Source organism: Ipomoea nil, unplaced genomic scaffold (genome assembly GCF_001879475.1).
Source record: "Ipomoea nil cultivar Tokyo-kokei standard unplaced genomic scaffold, Asagao_1.1 scaffold2144, whole genome shotgun sequence".
NCBI classification, from domain to species: domain Eukaryota; kingdom Viridiplantae; phylum Streptophyta; class Magnoliopsida; order Solanales; family Convolvulaceae; genus Ipomoea; species Ipomoea nil.
In genome coordinates, this window is record NW_017618572.1 from 2,301,127 (window position 1) to 2,313,810 (window position 12,684).

General features: G+C 38.3%; 1 protein-coding gene across 1 annotated transcript; it reads right to left on the minus strand.

Annotated features, from left to right (window-relative positions):
* Positions 1 to 7,673: 7,673 nt before the first annotated feature.
* Positions 7,674 to 9,314, minus strand: LOC109148626. The gene has a single exon (XM_019296361.1). It carries the CDS (start codon positions 9,312 to 9,314, stop codon positions 7,674 to 7,676), a length of 1,641 nt encoding a protein of 546 aa, XP_019151906.1.
* Positions 9,315 to 12,684: the final 3,370 nt, after the last annotated feature.

Below are 12,684 nucleotides of genomic sequence, written 5' to 3' on the forward strand. Positions count from 1 at the left end.
ATACAGAGAGATGAGTTATTACACGAATGAACATGGATGAAATACCATAGATATCATCTATTGGTTTACACGAGATAAAGATACCCTTAAGATCTTTTCACCCTCTTTCTCAGCTGCTCCTCAAGTTCTTGGATCTGTTCCTCACAGAAGTCCTTCCACATTAAATAAGATGGATCATTTTTGAAAGAGCTCATCGTAGGAGATGATAGTCCAAGTGGAGGTGACACATTCTGGAGAAGAGTTGAGGGGAGCTTCTTGGCAACCAAACCATGAGAGCTTTCTCTATGTTCGGATGATAAATTGAGAGATTTGAACATCTCTTGGACTTCTTTCAGATCCTTTTTCGGCAAGGAGACAATGGAGGAAACTTTTTTCTTTCCTTTATCCATTGTGGGAGCTTGAGTAATTATAGAAGCATATGGTGTGCTTATTTATAGCCAGAATGGGTGTTCATACCGAGGTATGACACATTTTCATTTGAGAGACTAATCACTGTAAATTTGCCAAGTTCCAATGTTTAGAAAGATTCCTGACTGGAGACCATAGATATGACATTCCATGCTTGAAAAGATAAAGTAAATCAAATAAAGATCTACTTCTCTCGTGTTGTCATAGTGTTATCATTCGTATTGAGATAATAGGAAACAAATAAAGTTTCGTTATTACTTAATAAAAGATGTTTATTTCGGGTAGGCATAGTAAAACATCAGATCGGGGTACACTTAGGATAACAGAAATATTCATTTCTTTCCTTTTCCCTTGGCATCCTTGCTTGCCATTCCCTTCATTGACATCATTTTTCCCAATTCTTTGTGAAACCATTTCGCAGTTTTGACAGTCTTGGATCCAGAGGGAAGGTTTGTTGTGTTGTCTTCATCATCAGATTCAGATTCACTGGGATTAGTGCTCAGGTACATGAGATAATCATGATTAGCAAGCGGATTTTTCCAATCTTCAGCAGTGGGAAAGTCTCGTCCTCCTTCAATGGGTGGAGGAGCTTCATGAAGATCAGCGATTGGATTTTCTTCGTCTTCAGAGACAAGAGGGGCAGCGACCTTTTCAGGCTGATCATCATCAGAGGAGAGATCTAGAGGAGTATGCTCAATGTTTCCTGGATAGAGATCTCCTTGTTCCTCTCTCAGCTTTCGAGCTGCTTCTTTCTCCAATTTGGTCATGGATCGAGTGAAAGGCTTGTGAGATGCCATGATCTTGCTGGTTGTGAGATATAGAGATTGTGTGAATTCAGAGTGCATAAATCCATCCCTTTTATAGCATAAAATGAATGATTCTCCTCATTGAATGTAGTGAGCATTGAATGACCATTCAATAGCTTTTGCGTTATTTGTCGAGCCATTTATTTCGGCTTTGACTAAGTAAAGCATAGAAAAGATGCTAAGAATATATTCCATGGAGAACTGTGCACCTTTCGTTAGCCATAGCAACACAACAAAAGATTTATTTTATTTGTAATGACCGCTTTGAGGACAAAGAGTCATTAATCATACATGATAGGAAACCGAAAGATGATTTTAGGACATAGATAAATTATAGCAAGAAATTATTATTTCTTCTCTTTTCCCTTCTTCTTCTTGCTGGTTTCACCCTTGTGCTCCTTAGAGACCTTCTTTGTTGCAGATAGATTTGGATAGGATGATCCAACAGAGGATTTCATTTCTTCATCAGATTCACCTTCGATGTATCCTACAAGCTCGGTTTTGCAATCATAAGTTCGAAAGAAAGCTCGGAGATCCTTGTCCATGTTAGGATTATTCCAGACATCCAAGGGCATAAATCCCTTTTTAACTATAAGAGGGGTTGCTCATTAGGATCAAATGATCTGGCATCTTCATCGGATTTAATCTTGATGAGTTTATCATAGTCATCAAGATCTGAGTCAAAGGAGACATCCAGGGGAGCATGCAGGCTATTGCCAGGATAAGGGTCGCCTTGTTCTTCTCTAACAAGACGAGCTCTTTCTCTGATCCCCCTTGTTACATCCCTAGTGATTGGTGCCTTAGGAGCCATTGTTGAAGAGCTTGACTGATGTTGAAGTGGAGCAAATGGCCCCCTTTTATAGCCATATATGTGATATAGGTAATCAATGTGTGCACATTGATTTTAACCAGGTGCGAATTGCTAGGAATGATGGCATCGATTTCCGTGATTTTTGAAACTGATGTGAGTTTGTGCATTTATGAACATCAAATTCCGCACAGCTTTCAAATACAAGTTTGAAACTTTTGTGAGATGGTACATTAGCAATTAATTCATCTTTGACCAAAATAGCAACGTTCTGATATTTTAATATCATGGTCAAGATAATAATCATTGCTGACATCAAGAATAGTAGATTTTATTAAGCGAGACCAGAGGGCAGGTGACCATGCCTTACATACAAAACAAACATTAGTGATTCAAAGGAAACGATAAGGCATGTGAAGCTCCAGACGAGTTGACTCATCAGTCACATCAGGCAAGCTAGCCATCTTTGCATATTCGTCCAGTTCCTCTAAGGAGAGGGTGGGTTCAGGCGATTTGTTTGATGACTGAGAGTAAACATGAGTGAAATCTTAATAAGATTTTTCAATCTTTTGAGGAGCTTCAAGAATGGGATACCAACGAAAGGTGGGTGGATTGGATGAGTGCTTGTGTGCATTTTTCGTTATCCTTTCGTGTGCCAACTTTTTGGCTTGTTCCTGATGGAAGGCTCTCTTGGTCTGAGATTCTTTGACATTGTTGTCTAGAATTTCTTTGTCTTTCATGCTAGCTGAGCTTGGCATAGAGTATGTGACATTCACCCTTTCACCATCCTCTTCTAATTTTATAATTGTGGCATTGGTGAGTTTTCTTGCTTCCAAGAGATGGTGATCTCGCCGAATTGCTCGCTTTTCTGCTTCATCCATCTTCTCTTTGTTGTTGTCCCGATTCATACCTGCAAATAATACTTACTAAAGCACAAAAAATTTGAGTAGATTTCGTTGAAAAAGGCAATAATTTATAGGTGCAAGGGTTGCGTGTAGGTGTGTTCAAGAGATTTTGGATGGAAGTGCCAAATCTCTTTTTGGGAATCTTTCATAAACTTTGTGGCAGATCTTTTCATACGAGGCAAATATCGAATATTATCGTAAACAAAGAAACAAGAATCTTTATTCATGAGATTTGCAACATGATCACAGTTTAATGTCATGACTTAAGATGATCTTTTAGGTCTTTTTCTTCTTGCTGCTAGCTGTAGATTTGAGTGGGGAGGGCATTTTTGGAGGAGTGCTCGATGGTGAGTAGTCGAGACTATCACTCCTTTCTAGCACGCTATCCATAACAGCGTATACTATGGTATTGCCAACAGAGTGAAAAGATTCATGTGATTCGTGTTCCGTTGGATCACGAAGAAGATTTTGCAAGTATTGCGAATTTGCGATCACTTTGTTCATGGCACCCTCATTTTCTTCCTTTACGAGAGGATCATAAAATATTTCAGTTTCATCTCGTTCCTTATTTTCTGTGATTGTCGTCTTCTCTTCGTGTTCTGTACTCATACCTGTAAACACAAATCACTCAAACGAAATTTATTAGAATAAGTAGTTAGTGTGAGCTCTTTGAACCACATGTTTGTCCTTTTATAGCCTGAAAGTATGTGCTCTTGCGTGTTATAGTAGATAATATGCTTCCTTTTTTATTTCCCGAGATCTGCTTTATGGAATCATTTCAGGAATCTCTAAATCATGATCTTATTAACACGCCAACATCCAAGAGATCTTATTAACATGTCAATTCAATCATTCCAATTTCGTGGCGAAGTGTGGCAAATCTATTTTCACATAATGGTTTAGTGAGAATATCTGTCAATTGATCCTCAGTATTAATATACTCAAGAGATATGTTCTTTCTTTCAACATGATCACGAATAAAGTGATACTTGATATCAATATGCTTTGTGCGAGAGTGTAATACAGGATTGTGCGTAATTGCAATTGCACTTGTGTTGTCACACTTTATTTGCACTTCTCGAGCTGTTACACCATAATCTTTTAATTGGTGAGTCATCCATAAGATTTGTGCACAACAACTGCAAGCCGCAATGTATTCGGCTTCAGCGGTACTGGTTGCAATAGAATTTTGCTTCTTACTAAACCAAGATACGAGTCTTCCCCCTAGGAACTGGCAGGTTCCTGAGGTGCTCTTGCGATCAATTCTACACCCAGCAAAATCAGCATCTGAATAGCCAACAAGATCAAAAGAGTTTCCTTTTGGGTACCAAAGTCCAACACTTTGGGTTCCCTTAAGGTATCTTAAAATCTTCTTAGCAGCACTTAGGTGAATTTCTTTCGGTTTGGATTGAAACCGTGCACATACACCAACGGCAAAAGAGATATCGGGCCTACTGTTGTGAGGTAGAGAAGAGATCCGATGATTCCACGAAAGTTCTTTAGATCAACATCTTTCCCTTCATTATCAACATCCATTCTTAATGATGTACTCGTGGGAATTTTGACTGAGGACTTTCCATCAATTCCGAATTTGCGAATCAAGTCCTTTGTGTATTTTTCTTGGTTAATGAATATCCCTTCCAGACATTGTTTAACTTGCAAGCCAAGAAAGTAGTTCAATTCTCCCATCATGCTCATTTCGAATTTACCTTGCATAAGGTTTGAGAATTTCTCACATAAATCTGGATTTGTACTTCCAAAAATGATGTCATCAACATAGATTTGAACTAGCAAAACATGATCATCATCTTTTATCCGAAAGAGCGGTTTATCAACAGTTCCTTTCATGAAACCACAATTGATAAGGAAATATGAAAGCGTATCATACCAAGCTCATGGAGCTTGTTTTAATCCATATAAGGCCTTTTTGAGATGATAGGCTTTTTCTTGTCCGCAATCAATGGCGAAACCAAGTGGTTGTTCAACATACACTTCTTCTTCAAGAAGTCCATTTAAGAACGCACTTTTGTCATCCATCTGGTAGACTTTCAAATCTTTATATGCCGCATAGGCAAGAAACATTCGTATCGCTTCAAGCCTGGCTACAGGGGCGAAGGTTTCATCAAAATCAATATCTTCTTCTTGACAGTAGCCTTTAGCAACAAGACGAGCTTTGTTCCTAACAATGAGACCATCTTCACTCATTTTGTTCCTGAATACCCATTTGGTTCCAATGACATTTTGATGTGTAGGTCTCCGAACTAGTTCCCATACATTGTTTCATTCAAATTGGTGAAGTTCCTCTTGCGTGGCTATAACCCAATCTGGGTCGCTTAGTGTTTCTTCAATAGATTTTGGTTCCATTTGTGATAGAAAACAGGCCATCATATTTTCATGCAAGGAAGCTCTCGTTCTTAATCCTTCTTGTACATCTCCAATGACTTGATCAGGAAAATGGTCTCTCAGCCATCTTAGATCTGGTTCAAAAGCTGGTTGTTGCTGCTGATCATTCATTTCAGGAATATAGGGTAGGTCAATGTATATCATAGGTTCTGAGGTAAGTTGAACATTCGTGTTAGTGACTCGTGTTTCTTCAACAGTTTGAGCACTGGATTCGGAGTTCGTAGACTTCGGTTGATATTTTGTGTAAGAAGGAAGATGATCTTCGAAGTCAGAATCTTCGTCATCAATGATTACATTTTCTCGAAGGTTGACCCTTGACCATTCGTTTTATCCATCTCAATAGGGATTTTCTCGGATTTTTCATCAAATTTAACATGTATTGATTCTTCTATGACCATTGTTCTTTTATTGAGAACTCTGTATGCTTTGCTAACCGAAGAATATCCCATAAATAATCCTTCATCAGCTCTTTCGTCAAAATCTCTTAGATGAGTCTTCCCGTTGTTATGAATAAAGCACCTGTAACCAAAGATATGAAAGTAGCTAATGACAGGTTTCTTACCTTTCCATAATTCATATGGAGTGAGATTGTGAGCTTTGTTGATCAGGGATCGATTTTGTGTGTAGCAAGCTATATTGATGGCTTCGGCCCAAAAACGCTTAGGCAATCCCGAATGTGCAATCATTGTTCGTACTGCTTCTTTCAAGGTTCTGTTTCTTCTTTCGGCAACACCATTTTGTTGTGGTGTTCTTGCTGCTGAAAGTTGGTGAAATATGCCATTTTGTCCACAGAAATCCTTGATGACTTTGCTAACAAATTCAGTTCCCTGATCTGATCTAATCCTTATGATGTTGATTTCCATCTCTGTTTGGAGTTGTCTTAGAAGATTGGGCAGAACAATTTCTGTTTCGTTCTTCTTCTTCAGGAACAATGCCCATGTATACTTCGTGTGATCATCTACTACGACCAGTGTGTATTTTCGTCCACTAAGGCTTGCGGGGTCAACTGGTCCGAATAGGTCCATATGTAGCAAACTCAATGGTCAAGAGTTTACGTTTGACTTTTTGGACTTGAAGGATGATTTTATTTGCTTTCCTTTTTGACATGCTTCACAGATCTTGTCTTTAACGTATGTTGCTTTTGGTAGACCTTCTACTAGATCTTTCTTTGCAAGCTTGTTGATGGTCTTTATGTTCAAGTGACTCATCTTGTTGTCCATTCCCAACATAGATCTGCATTGATTTTAGCTACAAGACAAACGTTAGCATTAAATGAGTTCCAAATGATAACGTACATATTTTTCTTTTGTTTCACTGAGAGAACAATTTCGCCATCTCTCGTGCTGACGATATTGCATTTGTCTTTGGAGAATTCGACGTTATATCCTTTGTCGCAAAACTGACTTGTGCTTAGCAGATTGAATTTCAATCCTTCTACGTATGAGACATTTTGAATTGTTATGCCATTTCTGATGACATCTCCTGTCCCACAAGTTTTTCCACTTGTTTCTCCTCCAAATATCACTTTTGGGCCATCAATTTCCTTAAAGTTGCTCAAAATCGTTTTGTCGCCAGTCATATGTCTTGAGCATCCACTGTCCACATACCATATGACTTGTTTTTCCTGCAAGAAAGATTATGCATTTTTAGGTACCCCTTCCGTTACGGGTCCTTCGGGGTTAGATGTCAACTTTGAGATCCAAGCAAACCTAGAGTAACCTCTACTCATTCTCGGTCCCTTGTACCCGTTAAAGACACGATAATCATAAAAGATTTTTGAAAAGGTTTTGTTCCTATATCGTTCTTGAAAATAATCAGCAGGAGGATTATGATACTGCTTGGAATAATTGGTTTGTTTATGCAGATGTATTTTGTCAAATTGCGCTTTTGGCAGAGGTTCGGGATAATAAAACCAATCTTCCTTGGTTGGTCCACTCCATCCATTGCCTGTCCTCGGTCTTCTGAATGACCTCTCGGCATGTCGGATATGTCCATCTCCTTGTGGAGGATTCTTTCGTGCAAAATTAGGACGATTTTGCCTCTGATTAACATTTGATTTTGTCCTTGATTGATCATTTCTGGTAGGGTGACCTTTCTTTTGATATAGATTGACTCTATTTCTGTTTGGTCCATTCGATTTGGCATTTTTGTGCCTAGGATTGCCTTTCAAGGAATTTTCATTTCTAGGTTCCACAATTCATTGTACAGCCGTTCCCTTAGGTTAGCTTGTTGATTGTGGTATTTCACCATTGTTAACCTTGGTCACTGGCTAAGACATTTGAGTGGGACCTTGAACAAAAGCATATGTAAAACTTTCACGGGTGTAAACATTTGTGGGTTTGTTTAAGTGACATGTGAAGAGGAGCCGAGGTCATAACCAATTCCGGTTCTTTCCCCAGGCGGTTTTGAACCATTTACCATTCGGTCCATCAGTTTGGACGAATTATTAAATGATTCAAGAACCTCACGCAAATGTTGCTCCCGCTTTTCTCTTTCTATGCACTGCTCTTTGAGAGATAGAACTTGCTTTTCGAGCTGATCCTTTACAATGGCTAGCTTTACGTTCTCTATTCGAACTCGCCTTAGCTCATTGTGGCTGATCAATAGTCGAGAGTTCTCTTCTTTCAATTCTAAGTATGTGCTATTTATGATAGCAAATCTCCTCATCATATCACTGACAGATCCATTGGAGTTTTGATCATTTGATGAGTTCATTTCTAATGAAAGAAAGGAAGAGGATTGAGAGTCTACCTCTTCATCTTGTGCCATAAGACACACTTCACTTGATTCTTCTTCCTCGCTGAATAGACACAACAGTCCCTTTTCTTCTTCAGCACTGTCATCATCCGAGCTTGAGCTTGAGGAACTGCTTTCGGATTCATTGTTTTCGGTCGCTTCATTTACGACCATTGTTTTTCTCCTTCTTTCGTTTCTGGAGTTCGATGATTCTGGTTTGTCATTCCTTTTGATGGATTCGCCAGTTTCTTTTGTCGTGCCAGAGTCCTGATGTTTGCTAACCATTGGATGTGGGTAATTTGCCTTAAAATGTCCAGGCTTTCGACAATTGTAGCACAGCATTTGGGAATCCACTGTTTCTTGTCTTGGTGGAAGCTGAGATCTTTCATGTTGACTTCGGCTTGATGATCTTTGAAAGTCTTGGAAGTTGTTTTTCCGTATGAATCTTTTCATTTTCCTAACAAACATGGCATATTGCTCGTCAGATAAAAAATTTGAAGAGTTAGAGGTTGACCTATTTGACGTCGAGGGTTGTTGGTTGGCCACCAAAGCCACGTTTCTGATCTCGGTTTCTTCCAACTCCTTTTGTTCGTGCTCGAACTCATAAGCTTTCAGATCACTAAAGATTTTTCTTGTGCTCGTGGTTTTCATATCGCGATGATCTCTCATTGCGGTGACTTTCATGTCCCATGATTTCGGGAGACCTCGAAGAATCTTCAAATTCTTCTCTTTTTCAGTGAGCTCTTTTCCGAGGTCTGAAAGATCACCTAGAAACTTTGTGAACCTGAGCTCCATGTCAGTGATAGCTTCGTTAGGCATCATCTTGAAGTCTTCAAACTTTTTCATGGCAACAGTGAGTTTGTTGTCCTTTTCTTGCTCATCTCCTTCTCCCAAGTTCATAAGAACGTTCCAGATTTTCATTGCTGTTGTGCATTTGCGAACTCTCAGAAACATGGAATCGTCCAGAGATTTGTAGAGGATATCTCGAGCAACGTTGTCCAAGTTAGCTCGCGCTTTCTCATCAGAGTTGAGTTGAGCCTTTGGTTTCGGTATCATGGGTTCTGCACCAGCTCCTTGTGCAGCAGCATTGGTGTTCACCATCATCACTGTGATGGGTCCTGTGCATATGACATCCCACATTTCATCATGGATCGCCGAGAAATGTGCCTGCATCCTTACTTTCCAATCATCAAATTTTGATAGACTAAAGGTAAGAGGCCTAGATCGGTTAGCATGATCCTTTTCCATTTTCCTTTTAGAAAATATGTGCAAAGACGAGAAAAATGAGATTTTAACCTTTTTGTAAAAAGGGATCTACCGGGCAGTAAAGGCAAAGCTTTTACCGTTCAAGGTAACTGCTCTGATACCACTTGTTGGTCCCGGTAGGGTCGAAAGGAGAGTCTAGAGGGGGGGGGGGGGGTGAATAGACTCAATTCGTTTTTCACCAATAACAACTCCTTTCGGGGTTATTATGCAGCGGATATGTAAGGTAAATTTTAAGTTTCTTTGCACTGTTTGATCTCATGGGGAACTTTCGGTTAGGGCTAATGAAATGCGATGCACGAAAGTAAAATGCTGAAATGTAAAGAGATAGAGACAAGAGAGTTTTTATAGTGGTTCGGCCAACTGTGCCTACTCCACTCTTCTTTCACAACTCGTGAAAGGTTTGCACTATCACTCCTAGTACAAATTACACCAAGATAGCTTCCTTGATCACTAAGCCGGACAACTACTTGAAGGTTTTTCAACTCCCCAAGTTTACTCCGCCTCTATCAAATTTTTCTTCAGAGTTGAGGGTTGGATTGAATAATCTTTGAGTTTCTCCAACACGTTGAAGTCTTGACTGGCTGGTGGCTAGATGGATAATCAGCGTGTACAAAGTTGCAAGACTTCTTCAAGGATGTATGAATGAATTCAGATGCGTCTTCTTCAAATTTCACACCTTGGATCACTGGATTTCCAAAGCTTGAGAGAGTGAACTTGTATAAGGAGCTTTCGAGAGAATGAATTCAATTGTTCTAAAAACTAGCACCTTCTAACATGGAGAAGATGGGTATTTATAGGTGAGAAGAAATCCATCCGTTGGAGGGAGATGGCATTTCAAACCTATGATCCAGTGGTTAATAACCAGAGAGCCTTGTGCATTTATTGCTTCATTAAATGCAGTTGTACTATAGAGACGTTGGAGATAAGCACTTTTGCTTATTTTGTCTTCCAGCTCTGAAAAGTAGTACTGTGGCATTTAATGCACCTTGAAAAGTGTGCTCTCAATCTTAGGAGAGTTTATTCCTAGGATGATCTTCAGATGAGACATTTGACAACATTCTTCTTAAGTTGAGAGAAGATGAGTTGTCTTGACAGTCATAAAGGTCTCTTGATCAGAGGGTTTCTTTCGGCTTCTGCTTTCTGTCGTAGAAGATCATCTCATCTTTCGTTGTCCAGTAGAGATGAGACTGTGCTTCATCGAACTGCTCTTCTTTCGTTGAGAGAGACCTAACTAAAAATAAACTTAACTCGGTTTTGTGTGTTTGTCTAGCTTAACACGAATTACATGATGAGTTAAGGTACCTTTCGTCTAGAACGAAGGTAACAAGACAAGTGACAAAAAGTTAGGGGTCTACTTCTAAGTTATATTGGTATCATCAAAATCCTAATACATATGTTCCTAACAAGTATAGAAATTATGAATCTACTGTATTTAAATTATGAATCTACGGTTTAGAAATTATGAATCTACAGTATAGATTTTATGAATCTACAGTATAGAAATTATGAATCTATAGTATAGAAATATTGAATCTACAGTATAGAAACTATGAATCTATAGTATAGAAATTATGAATTTGGAACCATGTGCACCTTGCATGGTGCACACGGTTGCACAGCATAAGTGCATAACATTCCGCTACTATGGGGGCAGTCAAAGTAGCTGCCCCCACACCCCCACCAATTTATGCAAGGAGCGAAATGCAATCGTCGAGAGAGCAAACGAGATATCCACTCTTTGCGTCGCAAATGTTGTTATCATATGTTTCTCCTTTTCCAGTCAAATATTTGTACATGTTTTTTGTGGGGCCCGTTAGAGATTGAAAAACGAACGAAAAGTAAGACATGTGCGCGTTTTTGCGCATCTACGGGGCTAGTAAATAAAGTTTTTTTTTTAAAAAAATTTATTTTAAATCTAACAAAATAATAAATGCATCTGATACCATCATCACTAGCCAACATACAAAAATCACCAAATTAATTAACTTATTTCCCAATTACAAAATTTTTCTTGATCATATACAAATCAAAAATCAAAGAAGAATGAGTGAAAGTAAGGAGACAAGATCCTAGATGGCCAATTTTTGCAATGAGCGAAATGCAATCGTGAAGAGAACAAACGAGATATCCACTGTTTGCCCGCAAATGTTGTTATCATATGTTTCTCCATTTGCAGTCAAATGGTTGTACACGTATTTGTAGGCCCTATCAGAGAGAAACACGAAGGATAAGTAAGACACGTGCGCATTTCGTGCATCTACTCGAAGAGTAAATCTAGTGTTTTTTGTCTTGATTTTTTTTTTAAATCTAACAAAACAATGAGTGATTTCGATACAATCATCACTACCCAACATTCCAAAATCACCAAAATTAGGGACCAAATTAATTAACTAATTTCCCAATTACAAAAAATTTCTTGAACATACACAAATCAAAGATCAAAGAAGAAAGACGGGTGAGGAGACAAGATCCCAGATGACCAATTTTTGCAAGGAGCGAAATGCAATCATGAAGAGAGAAAACGAGATATCCACTCTTTGCGTGGCAAATGTTGTTATCATATATTTATCCATTTTCAATCAAATATTTGTACACGTTTTTGTGGGCCCTATTAGAGAGAGAAAAACGAAGGAAAAATACGACAGATGCGCGTTTCACGCATCTACTATATTGAGCCAGTACGTAAATCTAGTTTTTTTCTTGAACTTCTTTTTAAATCTAACAAAACAATTAAGGCATCCGATATCATCATCACTAGACCACATATCAAATTCACCAAAATAATGGACCAAATTAATTAACTAATTTTGCAATTACAAAAATATTCTTGATTATACACAAATCAAAGATCAAAGAATAATGAGTACAAAAAAAAAAAAAAAAAAAAAAAAAAATAGATCAAAGAAAAATGAGTGAAAGTGATGAGACAAGATCCCAGATGACAGTTTTTGCAAGGAGTGAAATGCAATCATGAAGAGAGCAAGCAAGATATTCACTTTTTGCGTCACAAATGTTGTTATAGTATGTTTCTCCGATTGCAGTCAAATATTTGTAGATATTTTTGTTGGGCCCGTTAGAGAGAGAAAAACGAAACAAAAGTAAGACATTTGCTCGTTTCACCAACTACTTGACGAGTAAATCTAGTTTTTCTCTTAAACTTTTTAAAATCTAACAAAACAGTTAATGCATCTGATACCATCATCACTAGCCAACATACAAAAATCACCTAAATAATGGACCAATACATGCACAATAAGCGCCTACTTGATTTTATTTTATTTTTCTTTTTTAAAAAAATCCCCAATAAGTTACACATTAGAGAGTAAACATTTAAAATCTAGTATCCAATTCA

What these genes read in the sequence shown, in the direction of transcription:
- LOC109148626 (XM_019296361.1), bottom strand. Translation starts at nt 9,314, where the DNA reads ATGGAAAAGGATCATGCTAACCGATCTAGGCCTCTTACCTTTAGTCTA.